The 18,653-nt window shown below is 40.5% G+C and overlaps 1 protein-coding gene across 6 annotated transcripts in view; it reads right to left on the reverse strand.

Moving 5' to 3' along the window:
* LOC140486271 (protein prune homolog 2-like) overlaps positions 1–18,653 on the reverse strand; it is a 417,027-nt gene that overhangs the window by 70,068 nt on the left and 328,306 nt on the right. For all 6 annotated transcript variants that reach the window (XM_072585194.1, XM_072585201.1, XM_072585229.1 and 3 more), the window contains 2 exons: positions 10,623–10,702; positions 2,395–2,616 (listed from right to left, as the gene is read on the reverse strand). In XM_072585194.1, coding sequence (XP_072441295.1) covers positions 2,395–2,616; positions 10,623–10,702 — 302 coding nt within the window. The remainder of the gene's footprint in view (positions 1–2,394; positions 2,617–10,622; positions 10,703–18,653) is intronic.

The following is an 18,653-nucleotide window of genomic DNA, read 5'->3' on the forward strand; positions in this document are numbered from 1 at the left end:
GTATGAACATTTTTAATATTACATTTATTTGATTGAGACGTACAAACAATTACCAAAATAGAAATTAATAAAGGTGATGAAGATTTTGTTTCAAATAAATATTCATTCATCTTAAAAGGGAACTTAAATAGTGACCAAAGAACTGAAAAATAATGTAGAATGATGTGAGGCACAGACCAATCATATTCAGGATATAAATTATTTTCTCTCACTTGTGATTGTCATATTTGATTACCTTAGGACAATAACAAAAATGTTTCCAAATATTCTGAACACTATTAGAACAAAAACAGAATTCACTCTCAAGTTTGCATATCAATTCTTTTCACCATTGAACATTTTTTTTCAGTGATGTGTGTAATTATTAATGTGGATCTCTCTTTCCAGACTTCCTGCTACTTTCTGCATGAGAGGCACTGATCCATTTTATACTGCAAGCTGTCACTGAATAAAAGGCTCCTTTGTATTCTCAGTAAACACAAAAATTTCTTTGATTTCAGATGATAAATTTCCAAGATAGTTTACCAGCCAAATTTGGGGCCCTTCTATAATGACTGCAAAACATTTCTGAACATTGAAAAAAAAACAGAATACTTTTAAATCACCAGTACAATTAAATAAAAGACAACAAACATTAAATTATGTTTCCTACACGACAAAGATGGATACCCTCCATTAGGCTTCAGAAAAAAAGTCCAACACTAAACATTATTAGCAATGTCTCATATTTACATGCAGTTTCTCAGAAAAATACAGAATTCTGAGTGTTTGCAACAGGAAACATATGGACAGCAGGCAAGATCTTTGGGGGAGCACAAGGGCTTAAATTACTGAAATAGCACTCTCTGAAAAAGCAGCAGTTAAAATGGAGGGACAAGCAGCTATTTGAAATTCCATAGTGATGCTGACGTTTCAGTGTGGAGTTTACACATCCCGCTTTCTGCCACCGTGTCTCTCTCTCTCTCTCTCTCTCTCATGCATACTCCTTTTTTATCACAGCATGCCTCACTCCCCTCCTCCTTCACTCTTTAAAATCTTGTTCTCTCACCATCTTCCCATCCTCACTCATTATTTCAAACAATTTTTCTCTCTCATATCCTTCCCTCTGTCCCTCACATCTCACCTCTCACTGTCTCCTTCTCACAATCCAGCGCATACCATTCACAATAACTTCCCTCAGTCTCTCATTTCCTCACACCATCAATCTCTCTTTATCTCTTTCCCTCCCTCACTCCTCACACCGCTTCTCCCTTACCCACTTTGACACCATTTTCCCTCATTCATCGGTTCCTACCATCATCACTTTCTTCCCTCCTTCTCTTACTACCTCCTTCCTTTCATAATTTCTCCACCCGCTCTCACCCATCCTCTTGCACTGCTTCTCTCTTCCTCAATTGCATTCTTGCATCATCTTTTCATCTTTCACTCACGATCTCTCACAATATCTTTCTTTCCCAATTCACAAATTCACCCAATCGTTCATTCATCCACTCTTGCTCAATTTTCCATAAAGGTTGCTGAGGATACAAAACTTAGAATCAGTGTACTTGGCAAAGAGAGTACTCTGGGGAGCGTCAAAAGATTACAGGGAAGTTGGGGCAGCTGGATAGGGAGGTGAACATCAACGTGGAGACTGAGGGGTGATACATTTTGGTAGAAAAAACATGAAATGTCAACGGAAGAGGGAATATTTTTTCAAGGTGTACAAGAGCAGACACTTGGGTATATATGAACATAAGTCATTAAAGGGTGAGGATAGATTGAGAGAGAGCATGCAGTATCAGAGGTGCTAGTAAATGGCTGTAGAACACAATAGTAACGAGGTTATGTCGAACTTGCATAAGACATTGGTTAGTTATCACCCCAAATGGAGAGCTGGTACAGGTACAATAGACTCAATGGCCTCCATCTGCACCCTAACTGTGACTCTGAGACAGTGAAATCCGCTATGGCTTTCCGAAGCCTACAGCATCATTTGCATTTTAAAGCTTTTAATGCCAAAGGAAATTGAATAAATGCTTCGATCCAGTTCAACCTGTTCAGACCTCAATTGTTCAAGAAATGAGTGAGTACAATAGGGCAATTAAAATATAGAGCTAATACAGTGGAGTTAAAAACCTTACAGTCTACCTGAATAGCATCTAATTACTCTTATGAGGACAAAAGCATGAAACAGGAGACAGCTGCAAAAATAAAGCAAAATCTACTTCAGTGTGACTCCCAACTTTGCATCATTGCTACTTTGCATTTGTGACCTTTGTGATGAAACAGTAGAAAGCACATCCTTAGCAGATGAAATAATAAAAGCTTTGATAAAAATTGGAAGAAGTTGAAGATGTATTTTCAAAAATATCAAAATGCATATTAGAAATCTGTTCAATAACACTTTTTTACCTTCCCACTCCAGTTCGTTACCATGCCCTGAGTATTCAAGAGAATCCGCCTCATCGGGGGTTTCAAGGTCATCGACATTGATGTCAAGATCATCTGGGGTATCAAGATTATCATCAGACAGGACTGACCCTTCACTCTGGTCGAGTGAAAGGCTGATATCAGGAGCTGTAAGCTTTTTCTTCCCTTGGTGGATTCCATTGAGGTCAAGGGAATTAGGTGGTGCTAATTAAAATCAACGGAAATAGAGAAGAGATTAAATCACATCAAAATAAAATAATAATTTGCTGCACTTTTGAAATTTCAATCAAATTCAGTTTTGGTGAGAACACCAAAAGAGCACAGTCAATCTTCATGCTACTTCTCATCGCAAAAATTGGCAGTAAATTATTTACACACCTGTTAAAATAACTTGAGGCAGCATATTTGTTCAGATACCTATCTACCTAAGCACATGCACATGATGACAGTATCAACACTTATGGTTTAAATGTTAGCATTAGAATGGGTTTAAAAATAGCCATTTTAATCTAGAGATCCATAAATAACACATTCAAAAGGCACCATCTAACAAACATCTGTGACTGAAAGTGGATTGTATCGATCTGAAACATATATCTTAGATGTCATACAGTTCGATTTCAACTTACTAACATAGCCCTAATTCAGCTAAACCAATAATAGTAGGCTGTTGAGAAGGAGAAACTGGCAGTACAAACTTTACTTCCCAGTCCTATCAATGCAAAGAAATATCCAAGGACAGACCACAGTTGGCCTTTAATGCATGTTATGATGACAATGTTATTTGGAGGGAAATTTAGTTTGAGTATATACAGTGTTCTCTATTCTCTAGGATCTATCATCTGCAAACTAGCTAATAGAATTCTTTCTGCCTCAGATTTGAAGATTCTTGAAGAAAAATTAGAAGACAAATTTCAAAAGGCTTATGTAGTGACAGTACGTATTAGACAAAGTGTGGGTGGGTAGGTCAAGGGAGACATAAAAACACTGACTCCCAGGCATCAATATACAAATTTTCACATAAAGCTCTTTAAATCTTACTCCAGGTGCTGCTGGGCATGGAACAGCCCCACCTTCCCTCCCTAAGAGATGTTAGAAATTGACCAGTAAAACAAGCCCCATCTTCCAGCCCAATTCAGTCAGAAATCAGGAGAAGCCTCCATTGTGATTTCAGATCACAACAAATTCCCTCCTGTAAGGAGATCTAACCCCAACAGCCCTACTCAAGGATTTTCAAACTCCAGGACCATTAACCCAGTAATGATAGTTTCAGATCATTCTCTACTGCAACAGACCACAGAGCTATTCTCCTTAGTTTGTGCTGCAAAACGGCAGGTATTTAACTCCAGCTTGTACATCTTGACTTCTACATATTCTCAGATTTAAAACTGGTAATATAAAAATAAACATTAAGCATATTGGTAAAAGTTATGGACAAGAGAAAAACTTCACATTTTCTGTTGTTGCACTTTAAGACATGAGCATATAGTCACTGAAGTTGCCATTTCTAAACACACGAGGAGAAATTGAGGACTGCAGATGCTAGAGATCAGAGCTGAAAATGTGTTGCTGGAAAAGCGCAGCAGGTCAGGCAGCATCCAAGGAACAGGAGAATCGACGTTTCGGGCATAAACCTCTGAGGTTCTAGTGAAACCAATCCAAGTTTGTCTAACCTCTCATTATAGCTAACACAAAATAGCCAATCCAGGCAACATCCTAGAAACCTTTTTGGCACATTCTTGAAAGCGTCCACCATCCTCCCTGTAGTGTGGTGACCAGAATCACATACAATACTCCAAATGTGGCCTCTTTCTCTTCACTAGTGGTGGCACTTTTATGCTGCGGCTGGGTTCAGGAGACCGAGCTACAATGTTGGAAAAAGGTAGGCCATCATTAACTTCATGTTAGGATTGCGCTTAATGGAAGATCTGGCCCAGTGTTCTTTGCGCAGAGTTGCAGCATTGTTGAGCTAAAACTCAGTATGTAATTTATACACTTGCAGAATATTTAATGCACTGCTAATTTCCAACAATCTAATACAGAAGATTATTTTTGGTTCAGCTTCCCAACAGCTCCTACTTACTAAAATCTGAAAGAGAACAACTTTTATTCATATAGCACCTTTAAAATAATAAAATGCCCCATGCACTTTACAAGCACATTATGAAACTAAATATGACACCAAACTGCTTAAGATGGTATTAAAAAAGATAAAGAATGCAAAGTCATGGAGATAATATTTAAAGGAGTGTCTTCAGAAGAGGGTATCTAGTTAAACGGACAGAAAAGCAGGGAATATCATCTACACCACATAGACCAGGTACTCAGCAGCCAAGAAACCAGAGATGAATCAATAAAAATGGAAGATTCTCAGAAGGTCAAAATGAGAGAAGCACAGATATCAGCAAGAATAAAGGACTAGAGGAGGTAATGAAGATGGGATAGAGTCAGGATATGGAAGGATCTGAAACTAGGTTAAAAATCACAACACCAGGTTATAGTCCAACAGGTTTAACTGGAAGCACACGAGCTTTCGGAGCGACACTCCTTCATCAGGTGATAGTGGAGGGCTCAATCCTAACACAGAATTTATAGCAAAAATTTAGTGTGATGTAACTGAAATTATACATTGAAAAATTGATTGTCTGTTAAGCCTTTCATCTGTTAGAATACAGTGATAGTTTCACTTCTTTCATGTGTAAACTCACGACAACTCCATACAACCCTGTCACGGTAGACGCTGCAAGACGTGTCAGATTGTGGACATAGATACCACTATTACGCGTGGGAACACCTCCCACCTTGTACATAGCAGTTAAACTCGTGTGACTCAGCCAACGTTGTCTATCTTATACCTTGCAGGCAAGGATGCCCGGAGGCATGGTACATTGAGGAAACCGAGCAAAGGCTACGACAACAGATGAATGGGCGCTGCACAACAATCAGACAGGAGGGTTCCCTCGCAGTTGGGGAACACTTCAGTGGTCCAGGACATTCAGCCTCGGACCTTCGGGTGACCATCCTCCAAAGTGGCCTTTGGGACAGGCAGCAGAGAAAAGTGGCTGAGCAGAGGCTGATAGCTAAGTTCGGTACTCATAGGGAGGGCCTCAACCGGGACCTTGGGTTCATGTCACATTACAGGTGATCACCATTGCACTATACACACATACACAGATACTCCTACTCCTACACACACACACACACACACACACACACACACACACACACACAGACACTCACAGGCTTAAGACACTCTGCACTCACTACACACACACACACTTTCTCACACTCTCAACCCCCAACCCAGACAGACACACACACAGACAGACAAAGACCCACATGCACACAGATATTTAGTGGGGTGAATTTGTACTTTGCTCAAAAACTGCATGAATTTATGTAAAACTCCATTATCTCACTTTTTAGATTAGAATCAATCTAAACATCATGGCATAGACAGAGAACACAGGGGGCCAACACCTACAACATATTACTGGATTAGTGGTGCTGGAAGAGCACAGCAGTTCAGGCAGCATCCAACGAGCAGCGAAATCAACGTTTCGGGCAAAATCCGCCGACATTTCCGCCACCTCCAAAAAGACTCCACCACCAGGGATATATTTCCCTCCCCACCCCTTTCCGCCTTCCGCAAAGACCGTTCCCTCCGTGACTACCTGGTCAGGTCCACACCCCCCCCACGACCCACCCTCCCATTCTGGCACTTTCCCCTGCCACCGCAGGAACTGTAAAACCTGTGCCCACACCTCCTCCCTCACCTCTATCCAAGGCCCTAAAGGAGCCTTCCACATCCATCAAAGTTTCACCTGCACATCCACCAATATCATTTATTGTATCCGTTGCTCCCGATGTGGTCTCTTCTACATTGGGGAGACTGGGCGCCTCCTAGCAGAGCGCTTTAGGGAACATCTCCGAGACACCCGCACCAATCAACCACACCGCCCCGTGGCCCAACATTTCAACTCCCCCTCCCACTCTGCCGAGGACATGGAGGTCCTGGGCCTCCTTCACCGCCGCTCCCTCACCACCCGACGCCTGGAGGAAGAACGCCTCATCTTCCGCCTCGGAACACTTCAACCCCAGGGCATCAATGTGGACTTCAACAGCTTCCTCATTTCCCCTTCCCCCACCTCTTCCTAGTTTCAAACTTGCAGCTCAGTTACTGTCTCCTTGACTTGTCCGACCTGCCTATCTTCTTTTCCACCTATTCACTCCACCCTCTCCTCCTTGACCTATCACCTTCATCTCCTCCCCCACTCACCCATTGTACTCTATTCTACTCTCTCCCCACCCCCACCCTCCTCTAGCTTATCTCTCCATGCTTCAGGCTCACTGCCTTTATTCCTGATGAAGGGCTTTTGCCTGAAACGTTGATTTCGCTGCTCGTTGGATGCTGCCTGAACTGCTGTGCTCTTCCAGCACCACTAATCCAGTATTTGATTTTCAGCATCTGCAGTCATTGTTTTTACCTACAACATATTGTCTAGCTATCACCATTGTTAACAGCTAACCCAAGAATGCAACTTTAAAAAAAAGGTTTTGTGATTTACACATGAAAGAAGTGAAACTATCACTGTATTCTAACAGATGAAAGGCTTAACAGACAATCAATTTTTCAATGTATAATTTCAGTTACATCACATTGTAAATTTTTGCTATAAATTCTGTGTTAGGATTGAGCCCTCCATTATCACCTGATGAAGGAGAGTCGCTCCGAAAGCTAGTATGCTTCCAATTAAACCTGTTGGACTATAACCTGGTGTTGTGTGATTTTTTAAAACTTTGTACACCCCAGTCCAACACCAGCATCTCCAAATTATGATCTGAAACTAGACTGACATTTTTAAATCAATGTGTTGGTGTACCAGAAGCCAGTGAGTGCAGAGGTGATGGGTGAGCAGGATATGATGGCCAGGACACGAGCAGCAAAGCTTTAGATGACCTCAGGTTTATGAAACATGGGATGTTGGCCAGGACAGCAATGGAGCAATCATTACAAGAGATATCCAAAGTATGGATGACGATTTGAGCAGTTGGTGAATGAAGGATGAGGCAGAGTTCGGTGATGTTATGGAAATTGACAGTTTTAGTGATGGTATGGATACATTTCTGAAAGCTCATCTTGGACTTTGAGATGACACTAGAATGCATTTGCCTTAACATACAGTATGACTTAGAAAATAAACAGAGGCTTTACAGAGCAGGATATATTGCTGGGAGAGAGAAGGGCTCTCAATAGGAAACCACATTCATCCATGTTGTTCAGGCAACTATTCTCCACTTGAACCTGTGTGTAGAAACAATGGCAGAGCTGTTTGCACTTTAGTCAGGATATGCTCACTGCCACCCACTGCAATTTACAGAGCAGGGCAAGAATCTGGGCTGTACATGTGATTGGGGTGATGACATTTTGTGTGCCTGTTCCCACCACTTTCTTTGGCATCTCATTCCATTGTTTAAAGAAATTGCCCCTCATGTCCTTTTTAAATCTTTCTCCTCTCACCTAAAAATATGCCCCCAGTTTTGAACACCCCCACCCTAGAGAAAAGACCCTTGTGATTCAGTTTATCTATGCCTTTCATAATTTTATAAGCTCAATAAGGTCACCTCTCAACCTCCTATGCTCCATTGAAAGAGGTCCAGCCTTTCTAGTCTATTTTTATATCTCAAAACCTCCAATTCCGGCAACACCTCAGTAAAACCTTCTCTGAAGCCTCTTCAGTTTAATAATATCCTTCCTACAAAAGGGCTACCATAACTGCACGCAGTACTACAGAAGTCTGGAGGTAGCTACTGACAGTGTGGCTTTTCATCAGCAATAAACATGGCAACTGCTGTGCTTCCAAAAACACTGCAGAAAGATTTTTCACCCAGTGTGCTCAATCTCAGATTTCAGAATATCATTTTGTCCCTCTCCAGACTGTTTAATAGCAAGTTAATTGTAGGTGTACAGGTTATCAGTCACCTTGTTCACCCCACCCTCCCAGTACATCACTGAGGCATTGAAAAACTGATGCACTATGACAGCATATTATTCTTATGCATCCAACATCCCTGCATGGGAGATTGAAAATTAAGTCTCAAGCTGAGGACTTGTTCCAATTTACTTTTCTGAAAAATCCAGTTAAGTCTGGAGGACAGAGTATGTCTCCAAGTGAAGCAGATAGGAAAGGAAGCTGGGGACGACGGGTTCAGGTTGAGGTTCCCTCTGAACTGCCTTTGCAAGAAGGGACTGAAGGAAGTAGTGTTTAAAATAAGAGGACAGCATGGCACAGTGGACTGGAGGTTAAAACAGTTGAACAAACAATTGAAGGGAATACGAATGAAGAATGGTGAGAGTAAAGGGGTGGTCAGGTAGATATAAGCAGTGGAAGATAAAGCATTACACAATTGGAGTGAACGGACAGGTGACGGTAGGAGGGAAAATCCAGCAGCTTCTGAAAACCATGCTTTCTCTGCAATTCTTAACCCAAGTACTTATTGGAGTTACTGATAATCCATCTCCCTATCAAAATCTACCAATTTCCCCTAACATAGTGAGAAGAAATAGAAGAGCCACAAACAAATTAAACAAAAGCTCCAAACACTCTCAAAAAGCTTGACACCATCCAGGAAAAAACAGCTCACTTGATTGGCATCACATCCACAAACATTCAGTCATTAAACCACCGATGCTCAGCAGCAGCAGCATATACAGGATGCACAGCTGGCATTTGGCGAACATCCTTAATCAGGAGCTTCCAATTTCATGTAGAAGTACAAGGGCAGCAGAGACAGGGGAACATCATCTGCAAATACCCCTGCAGCAGTTCAAGAAGGTAGTCCATCGCCACCTCTCCAGGGCAATCTGGGATGTGCAATTAAAGCTGGCCAAGCAGCAATGCCCATGAGGCTCAAGAGATCAAATTTTCAAAATAATTTTGGTTCAGGGTGCACCAATGCCTCAAACTGAAAATTTTCAATTTTATGTTTAAGTTCCTTGAAGATTTTGTTCCATCACAGTTCAGAAACATTTTCCACACCTACAAGCCCTGTCATTCTGGCTTGTTCAGCATGTCTGATTTCCTTCAGTTTGCCACTGGCAGCTGTATCCTTTGCCATTGAGGATCAGGACCTAAATTTTACTCCCTAAATCTGTTCACATTGGTCTGTACTTTAAGATGCTCCATAAAACCCACCTTTCTAATTCAACCTTTGATTTGAGTTGATTTATAAGTGCCATCTGTCTCTAGGTACATTGAAAAGATTTGTTTTACATGCAGTACAGGCAGATTAACATACAAGGACATACAGAACATAGAACGCTTAGACAAAGCCAGGGATATAAGGTTATGGGCACAACAGGTGCACAAAAGCAAGATCAACATTAGATTTGAAATTAGAGAGGTCCATTCAGCAGTCTAACAGCAGGGAGGAAGCTGTTCTCGAGCCTACTGGAACACGTGTTTAAGCTTCTGCCTGATGGAATAGGGAGGGGTCTTTGATGATGTTGGCAGCCTTTCCATGGCAACGATAAGTATAGATGGAGTTCATGAATGGGAGGTTGGTTTGTGTGCTGGTCTAGGCTGCGTATACAACTTTGTGTAGTTTATGATCCTAGGCACAGCAGTTGCTACCTCTCCAAATACCACTTATAGAATTTCGAACTAAATATTGTCTGATATTAGCCCTATTTTATATTTTAGGATGTTTTATTACATTAAAATGTCCTGTGTAAATAAAAGCTGCCTTTAACAAACCAAGGCAGTGTCAAAGTTATTGTTCAATGAAGAAATATTTACAGTGAAATTTAACAGAATGGTATTTGGAATGTACATTAAATGAGATGGTATAGGCCTAAGCTTATTTGCCAATGTTCAACAAATTGAAATCCAGGTACTATGTACAATGAATTATTCAAGAATGTCCAACATTGATTTGATAAAACATTCTTGCTTTAAAATCAACTTGTAAAAATATTTCAATGCAGACTGTAAAGGTGACTTATGGGCTAAATGGACTGTCATTAAAGAAAATACAGTGATGTTGAACAATTCATTTTTACCACATCTGTCAGTTATGAGCTTTGTAAGGCAACTTTCAGTACACTTTCATTACAAACAAAATGATGAGTCATAATTATTGCGACACTGATTCTCAGCACATAACTTAACACTGCTATTTTCAGAATGAATTAATCAAACTCTTCCTACCAGGTCTGCTGTCTTCAGCTAAGGGACTTAGCACACCCTCACCAAAGGGAATGTCCATTCCCACATCCTCTGGCACTGATCTGTGAAACATGAACACATCAAAGTAATTACTCTGTCACACTAATACATTGGCACCTTGTTCTGTTCTCAAGTTTTGATTCCAGTAATATGCAGAACTTCTAAAAACAAGTTTGGCAACATAATTGACCAACATTTGTTCACATGTGCTTTAGATTTTAACAGTTAAAATTTCTGCCTATTCTAATCTATTCCAAATAATCTATTCCATCTATTTAAAATGTGTCATTAAAAAAATCATCAGGGCAATTCTAGATTAAATGTTGAACTGAATTTATATATGTCTTAACAGTTTACAGCTGGTTTACTTGAAGTCAGGATTTTTGAGCCAGGTTATAACTGCAATAACATGTGTGTCTGTAATGTACAATTGCAAAATGAGGCTTGAAATAATGATCAGGCTCACAGTCCATACCCTGCACAAATAGCTTGAAGTTGAATCTCAGCAACAATATCTTTCGAAACCACCAGGAAAGAAGGTAAGATAAAGGTTGGAGCTACTAAATCAGATAAGGAGATGTTCTGAATTTTAAAAAAATGAAAGTACAGCAGATGCTGTAAATCATAAACAAAAACTGAAATTGCTGGAAAAGCTCAGCATGTCTAGCAGTATCTGTGAAGAGAAATCAGAGTCAAGAGTGTGGTGGCGGAAAAGCACAGCAGGCCAGGCATTTTGCCTAAAATGTCGATTTTCTTGCTCCTCAGATGCTGCCTGGCCTGCTGTGCTTTTCCAGCACCACACTCTTGACTGATCTCCAGCATTTGCAGTCCTCACTTTTGCCCAAAGAGAAATCAGAGTTGAGTTCTGAGGAAGGATCATCTGACCCAAAAGGTTAACTTTGATTTCTCTCCACAGATGCTGCCAGACCTGTTGAGATTTTCCAGAAATATATCTGACTTCTCCTTGGTTATAAAAAGACCACCTCACACACACTCACCAGCCCAACCATTCCACTACAACCTCTCTGCCAGATACAAGTTGCAATTAGAACTGCTACATGATATGATTCAGCCAAATGTTATGTTTGGAATAATGACTGAAGGGAAATGAAAGCTTTTATGTACAGTTTCTGCTTGGAATTATGAAACATTTATTTAAAAGGAAAGTTAAAAAAAAGGCAGCACCAAAGAAAACAAGTGATAACAGGATGCTCTAAGGCAATTAAAAACTTTTGCTTTAACCACCGAATGATAACATTCACGGCTGTTCCCTTGTGAAATTACTGCAGTGTTTGATTCGGACCTCGAAATGAAATCCGGTATCAAAAGCTTTTTAATTAACCGTCAGGTCCTATCACGGGGCAGCACAGCGGCTCAGTGGTTAGCACTGCTGCCTCACGACACCAGGGACCCAGGTTCAATTCCCACCTCAGGTGGCTGTCTGCGTGGAGTTTGCACAATTTCCCAGTGTCTGCGTGTGTTTTCTCCGGTTTCCTCCCACAGTCCAAAGATGTGCAGGTCAGGTGAATTGGCCTTGTTAAATTGCCCATAGTGTTACGTGCATTAGTCAGAGGTGAAATAGGTCTGGGTGGGTTACTCTTCAGAGGATTGGTGTGGACTTGTTGGGATGAAGGGCCTGTTCCACACTGTAAATAATCTAATCTAATCAATTATAATGGATTCTTATTACCCTTGCAAGCTAGGCAGATGCAGAGGGGGAAAAAAAACTTTTCTGTTACAAGTCCCTGACTTGAGAGTTCAAAAGGACACTAGGGAGAGAGAGAGAGAGAGAGAGACCATTTTAGTGCTGAGACTGCTGAAGCCAGTAGAAAATTAACTCTTTGTGCTTACTTGCAATGGATTGAATGGAATTGCATTTTGAGAGATTATGATGATGTTGAGTAGCCATTACTGGTTGTGAAATACAAACTCTGTAAAAGTTAATACTGACGAAGCTTTAACTTACTTGCTGTTCGTACAGACCATGACTGCCCCACTGTCTATTCTAACTTATCAGATCTTATGCCTTATTTGATTTGGAATCACAGCCCTGGAAAGAAAGCATGTTAATTCAATTCAAACGAACCAATTTAAATACAACCTTACAGTAACATCTCAGCCTCAGGTACAGAATGATTCTGTGCTTAAGATAAAAAGCAGGAGTCTGCTCCTAGCTTAAAAAAAAATTTTAAACTTAACATTAAAAAGATTCTGACACATTCAGTCAGGAAGCCATTTTATGGTCAAAAGTTTGCCTTCCTTGCTAAGGAACCATTTTGTGAAACAATGGTGTCTGACATGCAAGCTGTACAAGGTTACTTTATGAACCCCTCCAATTAGTTCTTTATGATAGGAACTTATCTCACCAGCAGACGCCTAACTCGGTCGGATTTATTTTTCCCCACCTGATGAATGGCTCAGGGCCTGTAGCAGTGATCAGTCAAGTGCATACAGACCTGACAATTAAATTCTTTTCCTTACAAATTATTGTCTTTCACTGTTATCTGTCTAATTAAGAACATACAGTGTTTAGTATAAAGGAAGCCACTTTGTGACAGTACAGTAGAGTAGCTGCTAGGGCTCTTGAGCTGATATCCTACTCTCCTGGGTTACTAGAACCTAGTTAGTTTGGCTTATAGCTATCAATGTTATGTTCACAGGTTGAGTCCACAAAGGATTACCTGGGCCATCTCAAATCTGTACTTTAACAGTTGAATCTCAGCAACAATAGCTTTAGAGACCATCGGGAAAGAAGGGAAGATGGAGAGTGTAGCTACTAAATCAGACAGAGAGATGTTCTGAATAAAAAATGAAAGAACTGCAGATGCTGTAAACCAGAAACGAAAACAGAAATTGCTGGAAAAGCTCAGCAAGTCTAGCAGTATCTTGAAGGGAAATCAGAGTTGTGTTCGAGGAAGGATCACTGGACCCGAAAGGTTAACTTTGATTTCTCTTCACAGATGCTGCCAGACCTATTGAGCTTTTCCAGAAATATATCTCATTCTCCTTGGTTATAAAGAGACCATTTCACACACACTCACCTGCCCAACCATTCCACTACAACCCCTCTGCCAGATACAAGGCACATGTATAAATTAGAACCGCTACATGATATGATTCAGTCAATTGTTATGTTTGGAATAATGATGGAATGGAAATGAAAGCTTTTATGAACAGTTTCTGCTTGGAATTATGAAACATATATTTCAAAAGAAAGTTAAAAAAAAGGCAACACTAAAGAAAATAAACTTGCATTTACATCGCATAGGTAACACCTAGTCAACTCAATTTTGTGTAAACTTCAGTCATCCAAAACACTTTCCCTGTTCCCTAACACACTCCAAGTCTCATCACCCATTATTCCTATGCAGCATCCTATGCTATATATGCATTTATAACCAGGCACTAAAATCATGATTTCAAGCATGCAAGCTGTAAACTGATATTCGCATATAAATTCAGTTCACCCCCTGGCTCCTGGCTAAACAATGCCTCATCGTATATTTCTGATGCTAATTTTCAAACCTCCCCACACCTTTGCATTTCCCTATCTCTGGCATCTTCTCCAGCCGAAAAACTTTCCAAGATGTTTTTGGCCTTTGAATTCTGGGCATTAGAAAATCCCCATTTCTACCAAATTCTTCTCTGCCTATTTCTCTTCCAATAAGACAGTCTTTAAAATTAACTTCTGACTAATTTTTGGTTATTTGCCTTAATATCATCTTATTTGATGTAGTGAATAATGACAAGGTTTAGTGAAGTGGTTTGGTATATTCTGTTATGTTTAAGGTGCTATTTACATGAACAAGTTATTGGTTTTAAATTACCATTATTTACCGAATGCAGCAACCAATTTTTGCACAATTCCGATCAGAGTCAAACAGATGTTTCATCTATTTGACTCTGATCAGCATGGTTGCATTGGACTGGAGGGTCCGTTTCTGTGCTGTATATCTCAATGACTCTATGACAGAATACTGACCAAGCAAAAATGATTTTCTGTGAATACCTGCATTGGATTCCATGCATTCCTGACTGTTGTCTGCAGACAGCATGCAGTCCCAATCCTTTTCTTTCCATCTTTCACATAAGGTGCTCTGTTTAATTTTTGTCAGAATAAGCATCGCAAATTGCAGCCTGAAAGGGTTAAGGCTCATGTGTTTGTTAATTGATCAGTTTAAGTTCTGTATAATTGCAAAGCAGGAAGGTGAAGCTTGAGTGTTCCAACTGGAGCTTAATTCAGGCAAGGACAGGAAAATGGCGAGGTTCTGGTCCAACACTATTATAGAACATAGAACATAGAAAAATACAGCGCAGTACAGGCCCTTTGGCCCTCGATGTTGTGCTGATCCAAGCCCACCTAACCTACACTAGCCCACTAACCTCCATATGCTTGTCCAATGCCCGTTTAAATGCCCATAAAGAGGGAGAGTCCACCACTGCTACTGGCAGGGCATTCCATGAACTCACGACTCGCTGAGTAAAGAATCTACCCCTAACATCTGTCCAATATCTACCACCCCTTAATTTAAAGCTATGCCCCCTCGTAATAGCTGACTCCATAGTGGAGAAAGGTTCTCATGGTCAACCCTATCTAAACCCCTAATCATCTTGTACACCTCTATCAAGTCACCCCTAAACCTTCTTTTCTCCAATGAAAACAGCCCCAAGTGCCTCAGCCTTTCCTCATATGATCTTCCTACCATACCAAGCAACATCCTGGTAAACCTCTTCTGCACCCGTTCCAGTGCCTCCACATCCTTCCTATAGTATGGCAACCAAAACTGCACACAATACTCCAGATGTGGCCGCACCAGAGTCTTATACAACTGCAACATGATCTCAGGACTCCGGAACTCAATTCCTCTACCAATAAAAGCCAGTACGCCATATGCCTTCTTCACAGCACTATTTACCTGGGTGGCAACTTTCAGAGATCTGTGTACATGGACACCAAGATCCCTCTGCTCATCCACACTACCAAGTATCCGACCATCCTTTTGTTATTCATACCAAAGTGAATCACCTCACACTTACCCACATTGAACTCCATTTGCCACCTTTCTGCCCAGCTCTGCAGCTTATCTATATCCCACTGTAACCTGACACATCCTTCCTCACTGTCAACAACTCCACCGACATTCGTATCATCCGCAAACTTGCTCACCCAACCTTCTAGCCCCTCCTTTAGGTCATTTATAAAAATGACAAACAGCAATGGTCCCAAAGCAGATCCTTGCGGAACACCACTAGTAACTGCACTCCAAGATGAACCTTTACCATCAACTACTACCCTCTGTCTTCTTCCAGCCAGCCAATTCCTAATCCAAACCTCTAACTCACCCTCAATGCAATACCTCCGCACTTTTTGCAGTAGCCTACCATGGGGAACCTTATCAAACGCCTTACTAAAATCCATATACACCACATCTACCGCTTTACCCTCGTCCACCTCCTTAGTCACCTTCTCAAAGAAATCAATAAGGTTTGTGAGGCACAATCTGTCCTTCACAAAACCATGCTGACTATCCTTGATCACATTATTCCTATCCAGTTCCTATCCTATTCTGCCTTATTAAATGTGCTCCCTTTCTCCAGAGTCCAGAGGATTTTCTCCTTCATTTTGCAAGTTCCATGATTGATTAATAAACTATGTAGATCACCTGAAGAGAATGTGGGTGATCTCCTCTAACCAGCAGTTTGCTCTTTGCAGTGGGGATTGTTGCAGCAACAAATAATTCTGTATATTTTGATGATGCTGACTGCAAATGTTCAGTTGTCATCAGTCTAAGTCTTAAGGAACATCTGGGGAGGGGGGAATTAGTACAGTCCTCTGGGAAATAGGTGATGTCACACTTTTGTTTCCTATATTCTGGCCCATTTCATGCTTTTATGTATTTCCCGATCATTCACAATTAATGCAGTCCCTCACAGGCTATTCACATTGGGTACCCAGTTAGGTAAGCTGACTGTGCTTACCTTGCTGAGAGCAGATAATTGTAACCCACAAGTTATTTATTAACTCATAACAAGCAGAGAGAGAGAGAGAGAGAGAGACAGACAGACAGAGAGAGAGAGAGATATCCCTATTAGGAAACTTCCTCAACCAATCAACATTTTAAATGCTATACTTTTTATTTTAAATAAAAAAATCATGAAATGTATGCATTACTGGCTAGGCTAGCACTTATTGCCAAATTGCCCAGAGATCAGTTAAGAGTCAACGAAATTGCTGTGGGTCTAGAGTAACATACAGACCTAACTAGGTAAGGGTGGAACATCTCCTCCCCAAGAGGATATTAGTGGACAAGGCAAAAAAAAAACGTTACTTTAGGCCAAATAGCCTAACACCCATTCTTGTAAAATATTGGAATTGGTTATTAAGTAAGTAATAGCTGAATATTTAGAAACATATAATCCAATTAAGTAGAGTCAGCATGGCTTCACAAAAGGGAAATTGTGTCTAATATGTCAGAGTTTTTTGAGGAAGTCACAACCAGAGTGGATACAGAGGAACCAGTAAACCTGTTGTATTTGGACTTCCAGAAGGCATTTGACAAAGCATCTCACAAAAGGTTAAATCATAAGACTCAATTGATATTGGAGGTAGGATATTGGCATGGATTGGGGATTAACTCATGGGCAGGAAACAATGAGTGGTAATCAGGGATTTTTTTGTAGGTTGGTGACCTGGAACCAGTGGGGTTCTATGGCAACCACTACTGATTAACACATGTATGAACAACTTTGAAGGAAACAAACTAATATACTGCAGCCTAATTCGCAGACGACACAAAAATAGGTGGAAATGAAAGTTGCAAGAGGGATGCAAACAGCTTACAAAGAGATATTGATAGGGTAAGTGGGTAAACAAGTGTCAAAAGGAGTATAATATGGGAACATTTCAAGTTGTTCATTTTGGAATGGAAAACAAAAGTAGAGTATTATTTAAAAGGAAAAAAAAAACTGCAGAAAGTTATAACACAAAAGGACTTGAAGTACTTTGCATGAAACCCAGAAAGCTAGCACACAGAAACAGCAGGTAATCAGGAAGGCTAATGGAACTTTAACCCTTATTTCAAAGGAGGTTGAAGTATAAGAGTAGGGAAGTCCCAGTGCAACTCTACAAGGTGCGAGTGAGACCATATCTGGAGTACTCTGAGCAGTTTCGGTTCCCTTATTTAAAGAAAGATGTTACTTCTTTGGAGGCAGTTATCCCTGGTATGGAGGGATTGTCTTCGAAATTAAGCATGGTGGGACAGTTCTCATTGGAATTTAGAAGATTGAGAGGTGATCGCATTGAGACATCTTGGATTCTTAAGGGGCTTGAGAGGATGGTTCCCCTCATGGCAAGGTTTAGGTCCAAAGGTTATAGTCTCAGTATAAAGAGTGTCAATTTAAGACTGACACAAGAAAACATTTCTTTTCTCAAAGGATTGTGTGTCTTTGGAACTCCTTGCCATAGAGAGCTTTGGAAGCAGAATCCTTGTGTATATTTAAGACTCAGATTAGTATCAGAATCAGGGCCATGGGGAAAACACAGGAAAATAGATGTGAGAAATGTCAGAGCAGCAATAATCTTATTGAATGGGAAACAGGCTCAAGGGAGTGAAGGTTTACTCCCGTTCCTATTTCTTATAGTCTTATGGATTTTTATGACAAATTGACAATAGTTATTTGGTTTTATTCCAGGATTTTAAAAAAAAATCAAATTCAGATTTCGCCACCTACCATGACGACAATTAAATCCATATTTCCCAAAACATTAATGACACTGCAGTGGCATTACCATTATGCACTGCATCTCCTTAAGGTGAGGAGAATTGCAAAAGAATCTTGTAGTAATGTCAAACACTATTATTTTGACAAAAGCTTAAAAAGTTGCAAGAATCTTAGCCTATTCAGTTTCCAATTTGAGCAAAGACTCTGAAACACACTCTTTCTGGTTTGGCCCTAGATATAGTGACATGATCGTCAGTGGGCTAGTTAGAAATACAGGTAGTTCTCATATAA

Source organism: Chiloscyllium punctatum, chromosome 2 (assembly GCF_047496795.1).
Source record: "Chiloscyllium punctatum isolate Juve2018m chromosome 2, sChiPun1.3, whole genome shotgun sequence".
Lineage (NCBI taxonomy): Eukaryota > Metazoa > Chordata > Chondrichthyes > Orectolobiformes > Hemiscylliidae > Chiloscyllium > Chiloscyllium punctatum.